The sequence below is a fragment of the Rhinolophus sinicus genome, chromosome 7 (assembly GCF_057876585.1).
Source record: "Rhinolophus sinicus isolate RSI-liver-muscle chromosome 7, RSI-T2T, whole genome shotgun sequence".
Lineage (NCBI taxonomy): Eukaryota > Metazoa > Chordata > Mammalia > Chiroptera > Rhinolophidae > Rhinolophus > Rhinolophus sinicus.
Window position 1 is genome coordinate 53085291 of NC_142507.1, and position 22866 is coordinate 53108156.

Below are 22866 nucleotides of genomic sequence, written 5' to 3' on the forward strand. Positions count from 1 at the left end.
GATGCAGTCATTCTGAATCTTCTTTGCTTAGAACATGGAACGTGTTACAATGTTATTAAAGAAATTTGGGCTCCTAAACCATGACTCTTAGCTCCTTGGATAGGTTTGTCAATAACCAGTTAAAACAACATCTGGAAAAATCCAAAATGTGAATCTTAGACAATTTTTTAAATGCTTATTTTATCCCAAAGCACCCAAATCACTTCGTCATATACTATTAAATATAGTCCCCAAGGGTATTTGTTTCTTCCATTCACTATTTTCCAACCAAGGAGCTAAATGATTATGGAGTCTTACAAAAATACCTTGCACCAGACAGAAGAAATACAGTACTGTACCCCAGTTAAAATAAACGACTTATACCCCCACTACCAAAAGAAGGGATCATGTTAAATATCTTAATTCCATGTGTGCGTCTCATTTCTTCTTTGCATTAGGCTGTTTTCTACTGTCTTCAAATTACTGTTGAAAGTAGTAACACTTATGTGTTTGGGCATATTCATAGAGTGGGGTGTTACTAGCTAAGCAAAAGGAACCTGAGCCTGTCCTCTCCCTTCCACGGTAACCTCTGGCCTCAGAGTCTCTTGCCCGCTTATCATCTGTATACTGACTGTATCCTCTGATGCTCCCTAACACACTTGACCCTGACTTTGGCTCTTGCCTTCCCCTGCTCCACGTGGTTGTGGTGCTTGATAAAGATCTGTACCCATACCCTTCAATTACTGCTGAATTCCCACGACTGTCTCTCTGACTTTTAGTGATACTGGATCCAGACTGATTATGGGGGTCAGTTGACTGCCCATGACGTGTTTCGGACCCTCCAGGATTTGAGCCTTGCCTTCTTGTTCTTTCAGTTGCTATTGAACCTGTATGGTCAGAAACGGAACCTGACTGTCCCTGTCTAGACACCTCACTGTTTCCAACTCTATCTGTTGACCTTGAAGGACTAGAATGGCGGCTGCTTGTTCTGCTGCCCCCAAAACGTCCATACCCAGAGGGTCCGTAATCATATTCTGCCCTTCCGTAGCTACCATGTCTCCATCTTTGACCTGATCCATGACTTTGTCTGCCACTAGACTGGGAATGAGAGTAACTGTTTCCAGACTGCTCATGACTGCTACTTGTCTGATTCGTTATACTGTCCCTTGATGTCCCATGACTATCACGTGACTGTGTATGGCTGGACCCATGTCCCTTAATTGTACCAGAAGCTGAGTCTCCTGAGGACCTTTCCCTGTGTCTGGATGCACTATGACTAGATCCACTCCTCCCAGTCCTGCCGGACTCTGAGTGTGTGGATTCTCCGTGACCAGACTGAGCATGTCTACTGGTATCTCCTGACTGTCCACGAGTAGTTCCCTGTCTCCCTCTCATGGAGGATCCCGACTCTCCATGTTGAGATCCAGCCTGGCCATGACTTGACCCTGAGTGTGAGGATTGTCCGTGTCCAGACTGGGATTGTCTACTGCTGTCTCCTGACTGTCCACGAGTAGTTCCCTGTCTCCCTCTCATGGAGGATCCCGACTCTCCATGTTGAGATCCAGACTGGCCACGACTCGACCATGAGTGTGAGGATTGCCCCTGTCCAGACTGGGATTTTCTACTGCTGTCTCCTGACTGTCCACGAGTAGTTCCCTGTCTCCCTCTCATGGAGGATCCCGACTCTCCATGTTGAGATCCAGACTGGCCATGACTTGACCCTGAGTGTGAGGATTGTCCGTGTCCAGACTGGGATTGTCTACTGCTGTCTCCTGACTGTCCACAAGTAGTTCCCTGTCTCCCTCTCATGGAAGATCCCGACTCTCCATGTTGAGATCCAGCCTGGCCACGACTCGACCCTGAGCGTGCCTGGGAGTCTCCTGAGTGCCTTTCAATGTCACTAGACTCACTGTGACTGGATCCACTCCTTCCCGTGCTGCTGGACTCTGAGTGTGAGGATTGTCTGTGTCTAGACTGGGATTGTCTACTGCTGTCTCCTGACTGTCCACGAGTAGTTCCCTGTCTCCCTCTCATGGAGGATCCTGACTCTCCATGTTGAGATCCAGATTGGCCATGACTTGACCCTGAGTGTGAGGATTGCCCCTGTCCAGACTGGGATTGTCTACTGCTGTCTCCTGACTGTCCACGAGTAGTTCCCTGTCTCCCTCTCATGGAGGATCCCGACTCTCCATGTTGAGATCCAGACTGGCCATGACTTGACCCTGAGTGTGAGGATTGTCCGTGTCCAGACTGGGATTGTCTACTGCTGTCTCCTGACTGTCCATGAGTAGTTCCCTGTCTCCCTCTCATGGAGGATCCCGACTCTCCATGTTGAGATCCAGACTGGCCATGACTTGACCCTGAGTGTGAGGATTGTCCGTGTCCAGACTGGGATTGTCTACTGCTGTCTCCTGACTGTCCACGAGTAGTTCCCTGTCTCCCTCTCATGGAGGATCCTGACTGTCCATGTTGAGATCCAGCCTGGCCACGACTCGACCCTGAGCGTGCCTGGGAGTCTCCTGAGTGCCTTTCAATGTCACTAGACTCACTGTGACTGGATCCACTCCTTCCCGTGCTGCTGGACTGTGAGTGTGAGGATTGTCTGTGTCCAGACTGGGATTGTCTACTGCTGTCTCCTGACTGTCCACGAGTAGTTCCCTGTCTCCCTCTCATGGAAGATCCCGACTCTCCATGTTGAGATCCAGACTGGCCATGACTTGACCCTGAGTGTGAGGATTGTCCGTGTCCAGACTGGGATTGTCTACTGCTGTCTCCTGACTGTCCACGAGTAGTTCCCTGTCTCCCTTTCATGGAAGATCCCGACTCTCCATGTTGAGATCCAGACTGGCCATGACTTGACCCTGAGTGTGAGGATTGTCCGTGTCCAGACTGGGATTGTCTACTGCTGTCTCCTGACTGTCCACGAGTAGTTCCCTGTCTCCCTCTCATGGAGGATCCTGACTGTCCATGTTGAGATCCAGCCTGGCCACGACTCGACCCTGAGCGTGCCTGGGAGTCTCCTGAGTGCCTTTCAATGTCACTAGACTCACTGTGACTGGATCCACTCCTTCCCGTGCTGCTGGACTGTGAGTGTGAGGATTGTCTGTGTCCAGACTGGGATTGTCTACTGCTGTCTCCTGACTGTCCACGAGTAGTTCCCTGTCTCCCTCTCATGGAAGATCCCGACTCTCCATGTTGAGATCCAGACTGGCCATGACTTGACCCTGAGTGTGAGGATTGTCCGTGTCCAGACTGGGATTGTCTACTGCTGTCTCCTGACTGTCCACGAGTAGTTCCCTGTCTCCCTTTCATGGAAGATCCCGACTCTCCATGTTGAGATCCAGACTGGCCATGACTTGACCCTGAGTGTGAGGATTGTCCGTGTCCAGACTGGGATTGTCTACTGCTGTCTCCTGACTGTCCACGAGTAGTTCCCTGTCTCCCTCTCATGGAGGATCCTGACTGTCCATGTTGAGATCCAGCCTGGCCACGACTCGACCCTGAGAGTGCCTGGGAGTCTCCTGAGTGCCTTTCAATGTCACTAGACTCACTGTGACTGGATCCACTCCTTCCCGTGCTGCTGGACTGTGAGTGTGAGGATTGTCTGTGTCCAGACTGGGATTGTCTACTGCTGTCTCCTGACTGTCCACGAGTAGTTCCCTGTCTCCCTCTCATGGAAGATCCCGACTCTCCATGTTGAGATCCAGACTGGCCATGACTTGACCCTGAGTGTGAGGATTGTCCGTGTCCAGACTGAGATTGTCTACTGCTGTCTCCTGACTGTCCACGAGTAGTTCCCTGTCTCCCTCTCATGGCAGATCCCGACTCTCCATGTTGAGATCCAGACTGGCCATGACTTGACCCTGAGTGTGAGGATTGTCCGTGTCCAGACTGGGATTGTCTACTGCTGTCTCCTGACTGTCCACGAGTAGTTCCCTGTCTCCCTCTCATGGAAGATCCCGACTCTCCATGTTGAGAACCAGCCTTGCCATGACTCAACCCTGAGCGTGCCTGGGAGTCTCCTGAGTGCCTTTCAATGTCACTAGACTCACTGTGACTGGATCCGCTTTCTCCAGATCTGTGTTGTCTAGAGCTGGAGGATTGGCCTGAACCAGACCCGTGTTGGCCGTAGCCCGAGGACTGACCTGAACCAGACCCGTGTTGGCCGTAGCCCGAGGACTGACCTGAACCAGACCCGTGTTGGCCGTAGCTTGAGGACTGACCTGAACCAGACCCGTGTTGGCCATAGCCCGAGGATTGACCAGCACTAGACCCGTGTTGACCATAGCCTGAGGACTGACCTGAACCAGACCCGTGTTGGCCGTGGCCTGAGGACTGACCCGAGCCAGACCCCTGTTGACCATGGCCTGAGTACTGACCCGAGCCAGACCCCTGTTGACCATGGCCTGAGTACTGACCCGAGCCAGACCCCTGTTGACCATGGCCTGAGGACTGACCCGAGCCAGACACCTGTTGACCATGGCCTGAGGACTGACCCGAGCCAGACCCCTGTTGACCATGGCCTGAGGACTGACCCGAGCCAGACCCCTGTTGAACATGGCCTGAGTACTGACCCGAGCCAGACCCCTGTTGACCATGGCCTGAGGACTGACCCGAGCCAGACCCCTGTTGAACATGGCCTGAGTACTGACCCGAGCCAGACTCCTGTTGACCATGGCCTGAGTACTGACCCGAGTCAGACCCCTGTTGACCATGGCCTGAGGACTGACCCAAGCCAGACCCTTGTTGACCATGGCCTGAGTACTGACCCGAGCCAGACCCCTGTTGACCATGGCCTGAGGACTGACCCGAGCCAGACCCCTGTTGACCATGGCCTGAGGACTGACCCGAGCCAGACCCCTGTTGGCCATGGCCCGAGGACTGACCCGAGCCAGACCCCTGTTGACCATGGCCTGAGTACTGACCTGAGCCAGACCCCTGTTGGCCATAGCCCAAGGACTGACCTGAGCCAGACCCCTGTTGACCATGGCCTGAGTACTGACCCGAGCCAGACCCCTGTTGGCCATAGCCCGAGGACTGACCTGAGCCAGACCCTTTTTGGCCATAGCCTGAGGACTGACCTGAGCCAGACCCCTGTTGACCATGGCCTGAGTACTGACCCGAGCCAGACCCCTGTTGGCCATAGCCCGAGGACTGACCTGAGCCAGACCCTTTTTGGCCATAGCCTGAGGACTGACCTGAGCCAGACCCCTGTTGACCATGGCCTGAGTACTGACCCGAGCCAGACCCCTGTTGGCCATAGCCCGAGGACTGACCTGAGCCAGGCCCCTGTTGGCCATAGCCTGAGGACTGACCTGAGCCAGACCCCTGTTGGCCATAGCCCGAGGACTGACCTGAGCCAGACCCTTTTTGGCCATAGCCTGAGGACTGACCCGAGGCAGACCCCCGTTGGCCATAGCCCGAGGACTGACCAGCACTAGACCCATGTTGACCACCTTTAGAAAATTCACTTGAACCAGACCTCTTTTGAGGATAGTTCAAAGAGTGTTCACAGGAAGCAGACCCTCGCTGACCATAACTAGGAGACTGACCTCCTCTGGACCCAGAGCTTCCACAACAAGGGGACTGTCCTGATCGTGTTCTCTGTCGGCCTCCACAGTTCTGTGGTTGACAACGTCCCCTAGACACATGTCTTCTCCGACAAGAAGATTGGCTACGGGACCTGGGCCGACAGTGACTATATCCAGAGGATTCACTTCCTGAGACACATCTATAACCTTGTCGTCCTCTGCATGGTGACTGACAAGCTGACTGGGTACAGCGAGATTGGTTTCCTTGTCCTCTAAATCTGCCTGCCTGACAAGAACTAGAGGCACTTTGTGGCCCTCCACACCCACTTGAGTTGCTGGCACCACATGCATAGCCCCGCCTTCCCCTGCTTCCTGAACCTTGGCAGCTCGATGCAAGCTTTTGTTCCCCACACCTTATTGACTGAATAGAGGCATGCACACTGGCCTCCAAACCCAGGGACAGACCACCATGACCTTCCGTTTCCTCACTACTAGATCCAGACCCAGATCCAGATTCCTCCCCAGATTCCCTAGAGAGGCTAACATATGACTTGTTTCTTTTTCCCTCCAGCTCTGCAGAGCTGGAATCATGTCTTTCTGTGCCACTACTCCATGAGTGGCCAGAGCTAGACCCACGGCGCATTTTCTCAAATCCCTCTTGGCTCCCTACATGGGATAGCCCACCATGCCTCCCCCGCCTCCTGGAGCTGGACCTACGTCTGTGTTCTGCAGTTCCCCTCCAGCTCTCAGGACCCTGACCGTACTCATCTCCCTCACTCCAACTTGAATAACTGTAACCTGATTTCTCTCCCGGTGTGTCCTCATTGTCCTTTTCTGTTTTGTAATCTTCATCTGGGTGTTGGCGACCATGCCTACGCTTCTGCTGCTTTGACCCTGAAGCTTTGCAGTATTCCTTGCTGAGAACCTTGTTGCAGGCCATCGCCAGCTTGAATATCATCAAAAGAAACTCAGTGAAGTCCAGCCGTCGGTCGTGGTCTTGGTCCAGCATATGCATGATGACATCTACGGTATCTGGATCATCCGGGTTCTGTATGTGAGAGCACCAAAGGCGACCTGGTTAGCCAAGCCCACACACTCAGCTAAAATATTCAGGTAGGGCTGTGGGGATGGGGAGGTTTGACACGAGGTATTGTTCATCCAATCAAGGATTACTTTAGGCTAGGACAGCCTCCTAGGACCCAGCAGGCATGAAGAGGTAATAGAAGAGAATAAAAACGATTGGGTTCCTCAGAAGAATACAACTCAAGGACGTGGTACTCAGGTGTGGCATGCAGGAAGTTATTGAATAAACCAAGTTCTAGACCTGGTGTATTTTAGTGTCACATAGATTTTAAACATGACATGCTAATATATTCTATGTTACGACCCATAATTTTGAAGTTAATATAATTCTGAGTTCTTTCCAGGTACGTGGAATAAACACATATTTTGTTTTCCATTTTTCGCCATCCTGGCTACTTGGTCAACTCCCCTTGTAGATGATTTCCCTCTCTATACTTTTTCTTCCCCCAGTTGCTAGGATAATTTATTAATTCACGCCTTAGCACACATTTCTTTTCTGCTTTTTCAGGATGGGAAGCCTGGGGGCCTGAAAAAGTCTGAGGGTCCACATGGTGGGAAGGTATAGGAGAGTGAGGAGAAATTTTTATTTTTATTCACCTTCCTAAAAATAAACACTACCTCCGTGGATGTTCTGATGTCCCGGGAAAGCACTGCTCCTAGGGTTTGCTCAAACACCATGGGAGCTGTGCCCTTGGCAGCTCCCCCGGGGTCCTTTCACCAAGAGCCTTCAACCCCAGCGCATGGCCCTCACCTTCAGAATGGGGCGGAACTCTCTCTCCAGAAGTTCCTTTAGCTCATCCTTGTTCAGTGTGCTGCACTCGCCATCTTGGCTGGTGTACTTGTAGAAAACATCAATGACGGTGACGACACTCTTCAAGAGGTCGGTCATCTTTCTGCACGTTTAAGTGAACCTGAGGAGAAAACCCAAACCGAACACCCTCATTCATTTCCTTTCCTGTGAAATCATAAGCAGTTCTGATTTGTATAATCATTGTTAGGATTTTTCAAATCTCTTTTCTCTTTAAAACTGAAAACACCTCAAGCAGGAAGGATGGGGTGGGCGGGGATGAGACAAAACCTTTCAACATAGTGAAAAATAACTTTGTTAACATTAAGTCAAAGCATGTTACTGGCCGAATGTCCCCACGTCCTGGATGAATATATTCTTTACCTAATGTCTCTACACTTCATGTACTTTGCTGTCCTGGGTGTTGTCTTGGTGCTTCCAAAGTTTCCAGAACCACCCAGACATACTGCCCCAGTCTCTCTTGCTAGTTTCACTGATTTTCAAGAGTCAAAAGCGACAGGCCTTCAACCATACATACCTATTTCCCCTCAGGCACCAAAAGCGAAACTGGCCCCTTAAGACCTTCAGAAAATAAAAAATGAGCGTGGGGAGCCAATGCTATCTTGGTGTTCCTGAGGCATGAGCTAGTTCTCGTGAGAGTTAGAAGTATGCTAATCTCAGCCCTTGACCAAACACTCTTCTCTTTCGATAACCAGGGAGAAAGGCTCAGAAATGCAGGCAGCAGTTTCACGCGTAGAAGACTTGATCTGGGAGGTCTGGGAACTGACCCTGACAGTGCCAGCGTCCTCCCTGCCTGAGCCGGACGGACGGCGCAGATGCGATGGCATGTAGAGAGACCAAGGAGCGAGTGGGAATGGCCTGCAAGAGGGCAAACTTCTATTTGAATTATTCTTCTCCGCCATGACAAATCTATTCTAAAAAAGTGTCCCAGAATAAACTAAACTAGCCAAACAAATAAGCAAATAGAAGGAAAAGAAAAGAGAAAGAAAGAAACATGTAAAGAACGGCCAAATATTTATTAGCTCTGCCTTAGTCCAAAGTTTCTACTATAGACAAATACCAAACAAGTATCTATCGCTGTAGCTGGATGAATTTCCACTCACCTGGTTCACCAAAGGAACAAGTAGGAAAAAAGCTTGATGCAGCCTGCAGGGTGACAATGGATGGAGAAGTGGCCCTTATATTACGTATACCACATGTATGGGTGCTGCCCTCTGTGGGATGGACTGATTCATTTTCAATCAAACTGAGCTCCACCTCTGTGTTTACCTTCCTACTTCTTTGCATTCTCATCTCTGAGGTGATTGCAGAGGCTGGTACCAGCCCACCTTCCAGTATGAGGGCATGTCGCGGTGCAGTTTTTTTCAGAGTCATACACTTGTGAAAAACAGATGCAGTATTTTAGAGGACTTGTGGAATTGATTCTCTTTATTTAGTACCCACAAAAAGTAGCAAACGGTAAGGTACTTGGCAGGTGTGCCATAGATGCGTATTTGATTGAAAATGAACCTCGGCCATTAGGCTAACTTAATTCACATATTTTTGCAATACTATTAACTACCATTTATTGAGAATTTACAACGTGCAAGATGGTGTGATGAATACTTCTCACATTTCGTTCCATTTAGTCTTCACAATGTCTCTGTGAGATATGTCTTGTTCCCCCCGCTCCACTTTATAGACGAAGAAATATGTTCAGAGGGCGTAACAGTGCTTTCCAAGGTCACACAACGAGTAGATGGAGGAACCAGGATTTTAACCTGTTTCTACATTATCATATTGCCCTTGGTCTTAACTACTAGGTTATCTCTGTGCATCGATTACATATTCCTATTACACAAAAATTATGTCGTGTTTTAGGAGTGTCATGTGAACCCACACACAAAAAATATGAAAGCGTAATATAAGTGCTGTCAGCCACGAAGAGAAGAAACATAGTCTCTGGCCCTTGGAAGATTCTTTTCTAGACTATGAAAGTATAAGTTAATGGGCAAGCCACAGAAGTCATGTTTTCAGAAGTGTTCAGGGTACATGTAGGGTGGACTTTCTTCTTGGGCTTTCTGCTACCCATTGGCAGCCTGGCAGCTTTGGGCCCGGACCCTTGGGGAAATATCACCTATATACATAAAGTACATCAAGTATCATGCCTGAGAGAAGCAAAAATAGTCCGCAAGAAACCCAGTGCGTGACCACATATAGGGCTCGGTCAGTTCCTGTGTGGGCCCCCCTTCAGGGGAGCCATCATGTGTGCTCACCCCACCGTCTGCACAGTGCCGGGAGCTTCCTAAACACAGTGTGTTTCTATTCATACCACTGAGATGGATCCATTGCTTGTAGTCGGCGAGTGCTAGACCTCAATGGCCATACAAAAAGTTCTGTTGTCCCTTGGATGTTATGGTTATGTTCAGCTGTGTGCATGTTTTGGAATTGTGCTTGCTTTGGCTGAGGCGACTGCTGTGCCAGGAGGCCTTTCCTACCCCCAGCTTCCACACCGAGAGTGGTAAAGCCATGCTTGCACTGCATTTTCAGAATTCTAGTTTACAACTTTGAAACTTGTTCCACAGTTTGCCTGCTCTCAGGCCACCATCGTTCTCTCTTCCTCTTCTAACTTGCTTAGCGTGCTGGGAAAACATAAACTTAGGACTCAGAAAGATGAGAGCTCAAATCTCCACTGGCTTCTACTGGCTCCGTTCCTTGGGCAGTTATCTAATCCTCTAAGCCTCAGTTTCCCAACTTTTATAATGAAAATAACAATACCTCCCTCACTGGTGGACATAATTATGTGAGATTCCTTAGTACCCATATGGCATATGATAACTGCTTAGTAAACTATATAATTATGGCAAGCTCCTTTAAAAAAATATTTCATAGCACCTAGCAGAGTGATTTACACGTAGGAGGTACTTGATCGTGTTTGATAAAAATAGATTAGGAGCCAACAAGAAGCCTTAAAGGGTAGACATATTACTTCTCTGTCAAAAGAATTGCCCCAGGAAGTAAGTAATGATTCCCTTTTTAAATAACACTTTTCCTGGGATGCAATTTGCACAACATAAAATTCAGCCTTTGAAAGTGTGCAGTTCAGTGGTTTCTAGTATATTCACAGAGCTGTGCACTTAAGTCATGGTTGTTACGATGGCTGCGTCCTTAAGGACGTTTCTTCCCTTCTCGGTCTTTAGTTTTCCTTCTGTAATAACTACCAGGTGTTATAGTGCCTGGGTACAAGTGGGCACATGTCAGATCATTGCTGCTTCAGTTCCGAGGACACTACGGCGCTACCCGAGGCCCAGGCACCGTTTGGAGAGGAAGCAAAGTGATGGTTTGTAAGGATCCAGAGCTCAGGCAGAGACCTTTGCCACCTGAGATCTGGAAAGTTGTTTGGTCCAATGAAGCAGGGCCTGGGGTCCAGAGCTAGGACACGGCGACCTCAGCTACAGCATTGCTGGGGGCTATGGGCCTCTTTCCCATCCTGCTGTCGTCTCATCACCCTCCGCTCATTCTGCATCCACACTTTTCATGTGCTCTCAGGAGCTACCAGACCTAGACTTTACGCCAAGTTATTAGATTATTTCAGGAGGGAAGCTATACCTTAGAATATAAAAACAAAAAAACTTTAATTGTACCTGTGAAAGTCCCAGATTTTGATTTTTCTATTGAGTGTGGGCTGCATTTTGTTTCCCCATCGCATCCTGTTCAAGGGGGGGCTTCTTCAGGATAAGGTCTGTGCCCGTCACAAGAACCAAACATTTTCTCTGTGCTGGAACCCCTCTTTTGGGGTTTCTCAATGAACTCAACTTAGAGCATATACCTGAGAGTTGATCCAAGGACGCCGATACATGTGAAATGTCTCTCTTCTCTACAAGCAGTTTAGGGGGCTGTTCTTGGCTCCCAGTGTGATGGAGTAGGAAGAATGTTGACTTTATAGTAAGACAGTTTGTTTTTCGTATCACAACTGCACCGTAATTACCTATAACACCTGGGGCAAGTTTCTAAACATGAGTCTCTGTTTTCACACCTGTGAAATGAGAATTATGTGAGACTCACATAAGGTAATATTAGGATAACACTGAACATGTGATAAGAATTCAATGTATTTTGTATTATTTCCTTCTTATTCTTACATTTAATCTGATTGGGAGAAGGTTATCAATGGGTTTTGGGGGTGATGTTTCCTGGAGATGATTCTTAACACTGTCCCCTTCTAGTAGCTTCTTTTCCTACATGAAATCAGAGGCCAATTGGGTTGAACTGTTGGAACGCAGCCTTCAAAGGAGCTTAACATTCCTGCTATGGGGAGTCCGTGAGGAAGGTGGAACCACTAGCTGTACCAGCTGAGATCGCTTCGCCCCCAGATTTCTTTGTTGTTTCCTGGCATCATTATTGACATCTCCAGATCCAAGCAACGGAGTCTCACAGAGAGATAGCTGCTGACACACCCAGGCTGACACACCGAGGCTTCAAGGCTTCAGTGACTTGTTCTGTCCAGATGTAGCTGAGAAGTACCATGTGGGACTTCCCAGATGCTTGTGTAATCCACACAGGGCCACCAAAGGCTTGGTCTCAGAAGGTCAGATGGTCCTTGCAGGTCCCATCACAATAGCCTGTGATGACAATATGGAGAAAGGATTGCCCCCCGAAGGCTTTGGAAACTCACTGGCTTGATGAACCTGACCGAAGGGGGAGGCGTTGGGTTAATACTAGAATCCTAGATGATCTAGCACTTGTATTTTGACAATTTGAAAGGTGTGATTATTAATTAAGGCAGCTGATTTTTTTTTTTCTTAAAATGGTCTAGAACCTGTGTAATCCAAGTAATTTCCTTGAAAGGCTATGAATATATGTTCGAAAGGTTGTGGGGGGCGGACCTCTTCTTTCAGAGCATTCCTTGCTTTTGAATATCATTTGTTAGGTGAAAAAATTGGCATTTTTAGCACAAATTTGATTTTGGGGAACCATTCATACGCATTTGGAACCAAGTTTGGTAAAGAAAGAGAACAACTCAGAGGGTAAAAAAGCAAAAGGGAGTCCATGGTTAAGGATTAGAGTAACCAGACTAAGTTTTCCAGTCTAGTGGCTTCGGCAATTCTGAAACAAGCTTTATATCAGCATTTTTTGAGGGTTTTCTGTGATCCCATGATTCTTCTCATTGTGGGATGTGCTTCTGGTGGTGAGACAGTCCAAGGGTGAATGCAATAGTATCCTGAAGCTAGATCAGGAATGAAGCTTGGCCTGGGGTTTGGGTATCAAGGAAACTGATGAAGATTTATGTATATGTCACACACACACACACACACACACACACACACACACACACAATCCTCTACACACATACGCACTTACAGTTCATGTACATTATTGAAGATCTATAACATCCAAGGCCCTGTGCTAAAAATAAGCACAGTGTCTTTAATGAAATTGCATTGATTTAGGATTATTTATGAGCCTGGAGCTTTCCATCCCTTCCTTTCAATGACCTTAGTACTCTCTTGCTTGAACACATACACAAATATACATATGAATACGTGTATAAACTTTACCTAGGGACAGACTTGTCATGCCTTCTGGATGAGGAGAGACTTGACCCAAATGTGTATCTTGAGCTGCCTGGGAGGACGTCTTTGAATAGGACTAGGGACAAATAAATCCAGGATCTCTATGAGGTGTAGCTCTCAGGCTTGGATTTGATTAACTTTAGATTAATTAATCTTATTGATTGTTGCCATTATCTATGATAATTTCATTTGTTGTTTCTTTAAAAGTAATTATGTTTATTTTACTTCTTATAAATAGCATCACCCCACCCACGTGCTAATCCCTTGCCTCTGGCACTAATTATGCTTCAGAGCTTGGATCTCCTGGGACTATTCGGTTTAAATCACCTCTGAGCATTTGGACTCTAAGAGGCAAAATAGTAAAGAGGGATCCGTGGAAAAACACCTCTGCAGCGTCTGACATTTTCTTCAGTGGGAGGTTTTCTTCACTGGGGACTGGTGCCTTGAAATAGAGACACTAAATCACCAGCTTAGCAAGTTAATTGCAAAAGACGGAGTAATTATTTTATGTCACTATGATAGAGTGACTAAGGTCTCAGAGATTGGCCGATTTCTCTAATCCAGTTGCCCCACCCACTGCCCCCAGTTTTGTGCAGGTCAAGGACAGGGGGCGTAGAAAATGTCCTCTGAGGCTCGAGGACCCCTGGCCTAGGGGGACCACTACATAGCTCCATAAGGTGAGCAAAGATGGCATCCACTCATTTCTGAGATGGATATGGTTTGAGAGGCAGGTGTGCTCGTGAGAGTGGGGCTTTGGAGGTTTCTGCTACAAGAGGAGAGGCTCTTAGCCTAGATTTCTGCCAGGGCCCACCTGTTTCCTGTCTAGTCCACATTGAAGAATTCAGGGCACACACAGGGTAGGACTCTTAAAGGAATGCATGTCTTGGATTCTCTCTACAAAGTAAAACAAAACCTACAGCAACCCTGCTTAGCCCAGTGATTAAGTGCGTGAACCTCGGAATCTGATGGATCTGGGTTGGAATTCTGCCTCTGTTACTCACTAGTGTTGTGACTTCATATCTGTACATATGGGAAATGTTCTTCCTAGGGTTGTTATAAAGCTTAAAAGAATTAAGTCGAGTGCCTGGAACAAAACTGCCATTCAATAAAAGATAGCAACTGCTGGGGTTTTTTTTTTTTCCACTCAAATAAAAAAGGCTATTATTACTATTATTATTATTTGCACTTGATTGCAATACTATATTTTCTGTGTCTGTTTGTGGATGATAGCATCTTTGTGAATGTCACTCCCACCAGTTTTATTTTGAGAGCTGAAATGTGTCAGACACTGTGCTCGGGATTACTCAGCATTTCTGGGCGTCTCACACTCTGCAGAGTGGCCTGGGATTGGTCTGCTTGGAAGAGGACCTTGGTTCAGCTCAGTTGGCTGGTGGGCCACATTGCTTAAAGGTTATTATCATGCCAATAATCTTGACGCCATGTATGGTGATGGTAACGATGACACAAACTCTGTTTATAATGGGGGTGGAATCCTCAGATCAAACACATTGAGTTTTGCACCAGCAGGTCAAAGCACGGGCCCTAGGTCTGCCGACAGGGTACACAGATTGTCTCACTCCTTTTCTGCCATTCACTCTATGACTGATCTACGGTGGGGAGCGGGCCTACTGTGTACTTGTCCGGCTTTTCCAATCTACAACCTTCCTTCCTCTGGTACGCTCTAGCCGCTGGAAACCTCTTCCGGGTTCTCTATGGTTCTTAGCCACCTCACCCTCACCAGCGAGGGTTACTCTTCCCAGATCTTGAGACCATGGATTCTTTGAGGTTCTATAGATAGAAAAATCTTGCTGTCCGCCCTCTTTCATGAAGAACCCAGAGTCTCAGCAATTTCTCATGGACTCTGGATTTATGGATTTCTCCACATCCTGCCTCCTGCCCTCCCAGCCCATAGAATTCTGACAGACAGGTAGTATTGAGTGGCCCAGATTGGTCTAAGTGCTGTGTGCTGACTGAGGTATATTCTGCAGCTTTAGCACCGTTCTCCAATTTCAGCTGCTGCCTTCTCCTGGCTGCTCCAGGATGCCAGTGGCTGGAGTTTAGTTGAAGCAAAGCCCAACCCAATTTAGGTCTTTATGTCAAGCCAGAGGCAAGCTGAGTCAGGTATATAGCAGCCAAGTTCAGATCCTGCCTGCTGTTGGACTGGTTTCCTTACCTGTTAGTCCAACAATCCAGCAATATGGGGCCGAGGCTGAGCTATCTGTCAAACAGCATTGTGAGTTGTGAGGCAGGGGGCTCTCCTCTACTGGAGAATGGTAGCGAAGGGAGGGCCCTTTGATATTCATTTAAATAGATTCTGTGGTGCTCACCCTCAGAATCCTAGAGGTTGGCTACTCGGACCCACAGCCGCACCAAACCCACGCCAGAGGACCACACTTCGACCTTTAGCCAAGTTGAAAAGAGACTCCCATGTGCTTTAAATCTTACACCCAAGAAATAGTCACAGGCACTGATTTGTGCTGAACCACTGGAAAAGGAATCGAAGGAAACGTATCAAATACACATACAGAGCTCACTCTCTAGACACAGCCTCAATAACAGAAGAACTAGCCTCCGAACCTTTCTGTGAACATGTAAAAGATAGACACAGACCAGTGTAAGGCAAAGAACTAGACCATTCTTGACTGCTTTACCTCGGAGGCAAGCTGTCAGCAATTCCTCTGGACTCTACCTTCAGCTTATAACCAGCAACTGCACGGTTCTCACCGTCTCCGTGGCTGCCTGCCTGGTCCCACTGCCATCAGGTCTTGCCATACTCTTAGCCTCCTAACTCACGCGTCTGCGTCTACTCCTCACCTCTGCAGACTGTGTCGACACTGTGGACAGACGGAGTGTTTTAAAGCAGAATTCGGAGCGTGTGGCTCCTCTGCTTAACACCCTGTCTGCTCAGAGTAAGCCGGAGGCCTCGAGGGCCTAAGAGATTGCTGACCTCATCTCGCGCCACTGTCCTCACTTTTTCGCTCTAGCCACACTCGCCTCCTGTTGTTCCACGAACTCGTCAGGTCCACTCCCACCTGTTTCCTCTGTCTGGAGTGCTCTTTGCAGCTACTGCTCTTTCCTCTCCTTTAAGTAAGTCTATGCTTTAATGATTGGCTTCAGGATTTTCACTGCTGGCCAAGATGGAATAAGATGGATGGGATTTACCCTCCCACTTCCATCCCTAACATCTAGTTTTAAAAGGCCTAAAGCTTGGAGAGAGTTTCCAGCTTGCAGCACAAGAGAGGAAACCCAGGCTGGGTCAATTAATCCAAAGGACATGATTTAAGGGTTACATGCATTCAGCACAGAACTGCAAGAAGGAATAGTCATTTATAGTCACAGATGTCAAAACTCCTCCCTCAATCATTGCTAAAAACAAGTAGACAAAGACAATCAGTAAGAATACAGAGCACTATCAACCAACTTGACTGAAGTGACATTTATAGAACACTCAATGGCAGCAGAATACACCAGCTTTTAAAGTGCACATGGAATGTTTATCAAGATAGACTAAATTCTGGGCCATAAAACGAGTCCCAGTAAATTAAAAATGATTCAGAGCCTACAAAATATGGTCTCTGAACACAATGGAATTAAATTAGAAGCTAACAGAAAGATATCTGGAAACTCAAATACTCAGAAACTAAAGCAGACTTTAAAATAACTCATGGGTTAAAGAACAAATCGAAGGGGGAATGAGAAAGTATTTGGAACTGACTATAAATGAAAAAACTATATTAAAATTTGTGAGTTTCAGGTAAAGCAAGTGCTTAGAGGAAACAAATCACATAAACTCTCTTTACTCAGCCACCTCATCTATAAAATGGGGTGATAGTATGCTTTGTTTATCTCAAAGAGCTATTGTGAGGATAAAATTTAAAAAATTATAAAAGCTTGTTATTAAACTTTATGATACATGAAAGAATATTATCGTTATTATTACTTTTAAAAATCCCCACTTTAATTTTTTTGTTTACTCATCCCTTCTCATTTCTTACCTAGCATTAATAGTTCCATAACACAACTTAACACTCAGTCTTATGTTGATCTAATTATGTAAAATGTGAAACGTTTTGATAGCCTCACGAGACTGTAAGTTCAGAGAGTGGAAACAGCAGTTCTATATCACACGTTTTAAATTCTTCCTGAGAAAAAAGCTTTGTTCTTTTCCTTAATTCAATCAAGAAATCAACTAGTGCCAAGACTCCGAGGTAATCCCTGTGACTATTTTGTGACAACAGATTTGTACTTTCTAATCCCTTCACCTTCTCCCTCATCCCCAGCTCCCTTCCCATCTAGGAACCATCAGTTTTTTCTCTGTATCTATGAGTCTGTTTCTGTTTTGTTTGCTCATTTATTCTGGTCTTTAGATTCCACATATAAGTGAGATCATATGGTATTTGTCTTTCTCAGTCTGACTTATTTCACTTAGCGTAATATCCTCTAAGTCCATCCATGTTGTTGCAAATGGTAAGATTTCATTCTTCCTTATGGCCGAGTAATACTCCATTATATAAATATACCACAGTTTCTTTATCCAATTGTAATCTACTGATGGGCATTTCGGTTGTTTCCATATCTTGGCTATTGTGAATAGCACTGCAATAAACATAGGGGTGCATATATTTTTTTGAATTAGTGTTTTGGATTTCTTTGGATAGATACTGGGTCATAAGGTAGTTCCATTTTCAGTTTTTTTTTTAGGAACCTCCATAGTGTTTTCTTTCTAGGCACTTTTGTTTAGAACAGACTGTGAGTGGGACAGAGGAGAATTGGGGAGACCGGTTATGAAGCTGTTGCAATAATGCAAGCAAGAGATGATTTGTTAAATACTGTAATTATGTTTGACGAAATTTATCCTTATATAAATAAAGAAACAAAGCGGGAAAAATCTTTTGTCAAGTCCTGTGTTGACAGGCTTAGGAAATACGGTCACTTCCCCCCCTTGCCTAAATATCTATCATGGTAGACAAAATAAGATGCTTATTAGCTGGGGGACCTGAATTCTTGTATTAAGAAGGCTGAAAGCTGTCTCGCCTCCTTGAAGTCTGAGTTCATCTCATTTTGCTCTTGGGCCTGCAGGTAGAGATGCCCCCGGGACCTTTTCCAGTGGGATGTCCTTGGTGTGAGAGGGCCAAGCTATGCAATATAATGCCGAGGGCGGCTACACTGCAGACGCCCTCCCGGAGCTCTGGTGTCATATGGTTCCTTATGCCGCCGTGAGCACTTGGCCCCATACACAGAGGCTTCTGGAATCCGCCAGTGCTTATCCTGGCTCAGCACAGACCAGACCCCCAACCGGCTCTCGCACCTGCTGGTTGGGAGATAGCTGGCCTCACTACTGGTGTAGTTTTAGTGTCTGGAAAATTATTAAGAACACAAGGGGGGCAGTGGACTGGGTTCTCCTTTCTGCTTCTTGGCTGTGTCTCCTGGGAAAGTGCTTGAACCTCCCTGCCTTGGGCTTTCCTCAAACATGAATTTGAGACTCATTCATTCAGTTGCCAAACGTGTTTATGAAGCGTGAGCTAGATGCTGTGCTAGGTGCTGGCAATACAGCGCGGAATGAGTAGGCCTGGTCTCTGCCGTCAGAGTATTTGCAGTGCAAGGCACCGTGATCATTACTATCTCATAGTGGATAAATAAGAAAAGGACAAATAAGAAGGTACGCGTGCAGTGGATACCTTGGGTCCTCGTCCCCACTGCGGCCTTTTCTGGGAACGGCCCCTTTTCTTCCAGGCCGTCTCCATACTTCTCCGGTCCAGGTCGTCTGCCTGACTCAAGCTAGGCTGATGAGCACCTTCCCTTGGAGGTTGGCACTATGTGACTCCATTCTTAGTCTCTGCCTTGAACGGAGGCAGTATTCACTCCGGAGGTGTGAACAGTCATGTCGCTTGGGCAGCAGGAAAACACAATCTCGCAAGACAGAAGAACAGATTGGGGAGCAGAGGCACGAAGAAGACTGGAGATGAGCGGTGACGAGTCCTGATGGCATGCGTGGTCCTCCCTGGCCGCAGACCTCGCCGAGACCACCTGCATCCCAGCCCTTGTGTCCTCGTCGGTGCGGCAACTGTGCTGAAATGAGCGCCAGCTGGTCTCGTTTACCCCCCACCCAGTTCCAACACATGGAAGACACTCAAAAAGGGGCAGCTTTGTCATTACTGCTCAGAACCTGCAACTTTCCGTTTTCCTTCCATCCGCCCACACTTTTGTGCAGAATATCACTACTTCTCCGATTGTGATCTGCCCCCAAATTCCAGACAGCGTCCTGGAGAGCTCCATCTAGATGTCTTATGGAAACACAAACCCAACCCTAACACGTCCAATCAGAAGCTCCCTTTCCCAGGGTACTCACTTAGCTTCCTGTATTTCTTCTGTTTTCGCCAGCGTGAGAATCACTCATCCCGTTGCTCAGAACCCGGGGTGTTATCCTAATTTTCTCCGGCTGCCTCCTGTCCACATCTGGTCACCTAACACGTTGTGTAGGTTTTGCTTTCTAAAAGCCTTGTGAGTGTTTCCTCTCGGCTTCGTCCCCAGTTAGGTCCCCATCATTTCTGGCCTCCTGACAATCTCTTTCCCTCCATCCTGCTGTTTCGTAGCCCACCCTCCTCATCTTAGCCCCCGTGAAGTGCATGGAAAGTGTCTCAAATCACGGGTGACCAAACAACCCTCGTTTGCTTTGTTTGGGAAGATTGAACAATCCCACCACTTTTTTTTTTTTTTTTTTTTTTTTGGTTATATTTGATTTGAAAAAGGAGGAATTAGATGAATCTGGAGAGCTGTGCCAGTTCCTATTCCAATGTGCTGCTCGTGCTGGGATAGAATGTCTTCCTCCCCAGAGATAGGTGTGGGCAGAGAAGAAACTCCATTGGGAGTGGGAGTGGGGAGAAGTAGACACTGAATCAATGAACAAATGCATGATACGACAGGTGGTGATAGAACTGTGGGGAAAAGGAAAGCAGGATAAGAGGGATTGGGAGCTGGGGGGAGGTGTGTTCTACATAAAGTGCTCAGGGAAGGCCTAACGACAAGGTGGCATTTGGGCAAAGACAAGAGGGTGGTAAGGACTGGTCATGCACCCAGGGGAAGAGCTTTCTAGGCAGAAAAGCCAGGGTCAAGGCCTTTTTCATGACCTGTGGTAGGGAGCTTTCGGTACATTACAGGGACAGTAAGAGACCAGGGTGGCTGGGGTAGAGCGAGCAAGGAAGAGACTAGAAGGTGAGGTTAGAAAGGTGGTGCGGGCAAGGTCTTATATCAGAAACAGTGGTAGGGTAGGAAAGTTTTGAGGTGTAAGCTAGGCCACTTGGCCGGGCACAAGGTAAAAAGCTGTTAGATTTGTGCAAAAGTAATTGCAGTTGAAAAGGTGAAAAATAATTGTCAAAACCGCAATTACTTTTGCACTAACCTAGTACTTCATCATGTGTGTTGTATATTAGGTAGAGGGGAAAGTAGAGAGTATGCCTGGCAAGCTGAGGCTGAAACATTCTTATTTCCCCACATTTGGAATAAAATAGACGGCAAGAAGAGAACAACCGAGAAGAGAAATCAGAGTTTAGGGCAGAGCGAATAAAGTCATTATTACCATGTGCTTATCGTGTGCCAGGAAGGTACCTGGCAATTTAAGGAGCAATTTAAATTCAGTATTTATTTAATCCTCACTGTTATTATCATCCCTATTTTACGGGTGAGTTACAGAGGAGTTAAGCAGCTTTCTTCAAGTCAAACCAGGATTTCACTTCTTGAGAACCTACACTCTTGATCACAGCGGTAGACAGACTCTCTATTCAAGATAAGAGAAAGACCGAGTCGGCTGCCAGTGAAGGCTCAGAAACCCAGGTTCTGTACAACGCAGGTCAGTAGGCCCCCACTGTGCCCAGAGCGAAGCAGAACTTAATCTGTTAAACTAGACGATTGGCCTTTTCAACTCTCCTACACCCTGGTAACTGCCAGTCTCTGTGTATACAGCTGGCGTTGGGGCTGCACTTCCAGAGGAATGAGGTAGTAAGGAATGGTATAGTAAAGGGCTTTCTTGTTCTCTCAACAGCTGGCCACATGGGACCATGATGAGTCACTAGTTCGGAAGGTGGTAAGTGGATCCGGGGTCAGCCCCGGGATCCAGACTCAAATCCCATATGCCTTGTCTGGTCCTATGTTAACGAGCGCTGCCAAGAATACAAGGGTTTTGTCTGAGATGACAACATCCAGTTATGCAGGAGTGCTGTGGGAATGATGGCACTCAAGAAGCCTGCTCTCAAGAATGCAGGAAGCTTTTTAGGGTGACAGGATTCAAGAATCCGAGGCAATAATGTCTGAGGTGTCCCCAGGTGTTTCTCCAAGCAACATTGCCAAGGAAAACAGAGTCGAATGGAGGTCAGAATAATTAGACTTTGTTTCTTTCTTCCTCTCAAAGAAGGTGGGGATGTCATTTTGGCCTACTGTGCCCATCTGGTTTTGATCAGCAAAAGAGAGCCGCTATGAGTTATTAGGGGAATAAGAGATTTAATGTAGGAATTAGAGGTTATGTGACAACGGGAGGTGCTGAGAGAGCAAAAGTCTCCAGAGGCCTGGAGAAAAAGTCGCTGTGGGGAGGCTCTGGAAGCTGTCATGTCTGGCTTCTGTGACTCCTAGGAATAATGGCTTCCTCTTTGCTCCCAGCTTCTACATTTCACTCAGGTCTCTTGCACTGGGAAACGGTAATCTGGAACTCTATATAGGCAGGGATTCTGGGAAATGTAGTTCTCAGAAAAGCATGGTGGTGGGATGCTGCCCACTTGGTCGCAGACGGTGCAGCAAACCTAGTGTAAACTCTCCAAGGATGCACGGATCATTGCTGAAGAGAGAGATCCACCCATTGCTCCCACAATACCCTCGATATTTGACCTGCCTCCTTACTCCCCACTGGTGTAAGCATCCCGATTGCTGCTCAGATGACTGTCTTCAAGCTTGCTGGTTATTTCTTCTGCTTGATCAAGTCTGCTGCTTGTGCTTTATAGAATTGAATAGTGCAGTTCAGGCCTTGTGTTCTTCAGCTCCAGAATTTCTGCCTGGTTCTTTTTTTTTTTTTTTTTTTTATGTTTTTTTTGTTTCTTTGTTGAATTTCTCATTTTGTTCGTGTATAGTTTTACCGATTTTGTTTGGTCATCTACCTGTGTTCTCTGGTACCTCACTGAGCACCCTTCAGATTATTATTTTGAATTCTTTGTCAGGCAGTTCCATTTCAGGGAAAAGGAGAAAGTGGATTCTGGTAGACGGCTGGCAGTGTCCTCCACAGGTGTTAACATGTATCAAATTGACTTCACAGTTTCCCCGATTTCAATTTTTCTCTTCTTCCTATAGTCCTTTTCTCTGTGCAGCGGAATTTACCCCATTGCACGTACCAGAAACCCAAGAATTACCCTAAACTCCACTCTTTCTCACTTCCCAAAGTCAGACAGTTCTGATAAAAAAAAAAAAAAAAAAGCAATTCCCATCAAATTCTGTCAATTCTATTTCTAAATGTTTCCTTGAGCCATGCCTTCTTTGTCTCCACTGCCGCTGTTTTTCTTACCTGGAGTTTTCAAACAGCTTCCTGAACTTCCTTGCCTCCAGTCTTGCTACCATCTAAATCATCCATCACCCAACCTCCAGAACGAACTCTCCAAAATACAAATTGAATCACAGGACTCTCAAATCTCTCAGTAGTTACTTAATACTGTTTGGAGAAAACCCAAACTTCGGTGCTCAATAAATATGCATCAAATGGATGACGGATGGGGCCCTTGCCTACCTCTCTGGTCCTTTCAGCTTCCACGCCGCTGCACCTACCTATGAACAGACATACGGAAGTCCTCTGAGTTCTTGAATGGGGTTGTTTCATGCCCCCATTTATTTGCTGGAGCTGCTCCATCCGCCTCCAATGTCCTTCCTCTCTTCTCTTTCA

At 46.9% G+C, this 22866-nt stretch overlaps 2 protein-coding genes across 2 annotated transcripts; both read right to left on the minus strand.

Moving 5' to 3' along the window:
* Window positions 1-17: 17 nt before the first annotated feature.
* On the minus strand, window positions 18-3745 carry LOC148757807 (uncharacterized). Its single transcript, XM_088799615.1, has one exon. The coding sequence runs from the start codon at window positions 3652-3654 to the stop codon at window positions 460-462; it is 3195 nt and encodes a 1064-aa protein (XP_088655741.1). The 5' UTR covers window positions 3655-3745; the 3' UTR covers window positions 18-459.
* Window positions 3743-8544, minus strand: LOC141568673 (uncharacterized). The gene is made up of 4 exons (XM_088799320.1): window positions 8505-8544; window positions 7345-7504; window positions 3806-6558; window positions 3743-3755 (listed from the first exon to the last, which is right to left on the minus strand). The coding sequence occupies exons 2-4, from the start codon at window positions 7480-7482 to the stop codon at window positions 3743-3745; spliced, it is 2904 nt and encodes a 967-aa protein (XP_088655446.1). The 5' UTR covers window positions 7483-7504; window positions 8505-8544.
* Window positions 8545-22866: the final 14322 nt, after the last annotated feature.

What these genes read in the sequence shown, in the direction of transcription:
- LOC148757807 (XM_088799615.1), bottom strand. Translation starts at nt 3,654, where the DNA reads ATGAGAGGGAGACAGGGAACTACTCGTGGACAGTCAGGAGACAGCAGT.
- LOC141568673 (XM_088799320.1), bottom strand. Translation starts at nt 7,482, where the DNA reads ATGACCGACCTCTTGAAGAGTGTCGTCACCGTCATTGATGTTTTCTAC. An exon ending in AGTTCCGCCCCATTCTGAAG is followed by an intron (nt 6,559 to 7,344) that starts GTGAGGGCCATG and finishes TCTCACATACAG; the next exon opens with AACCCGGATGATCCAGATAC.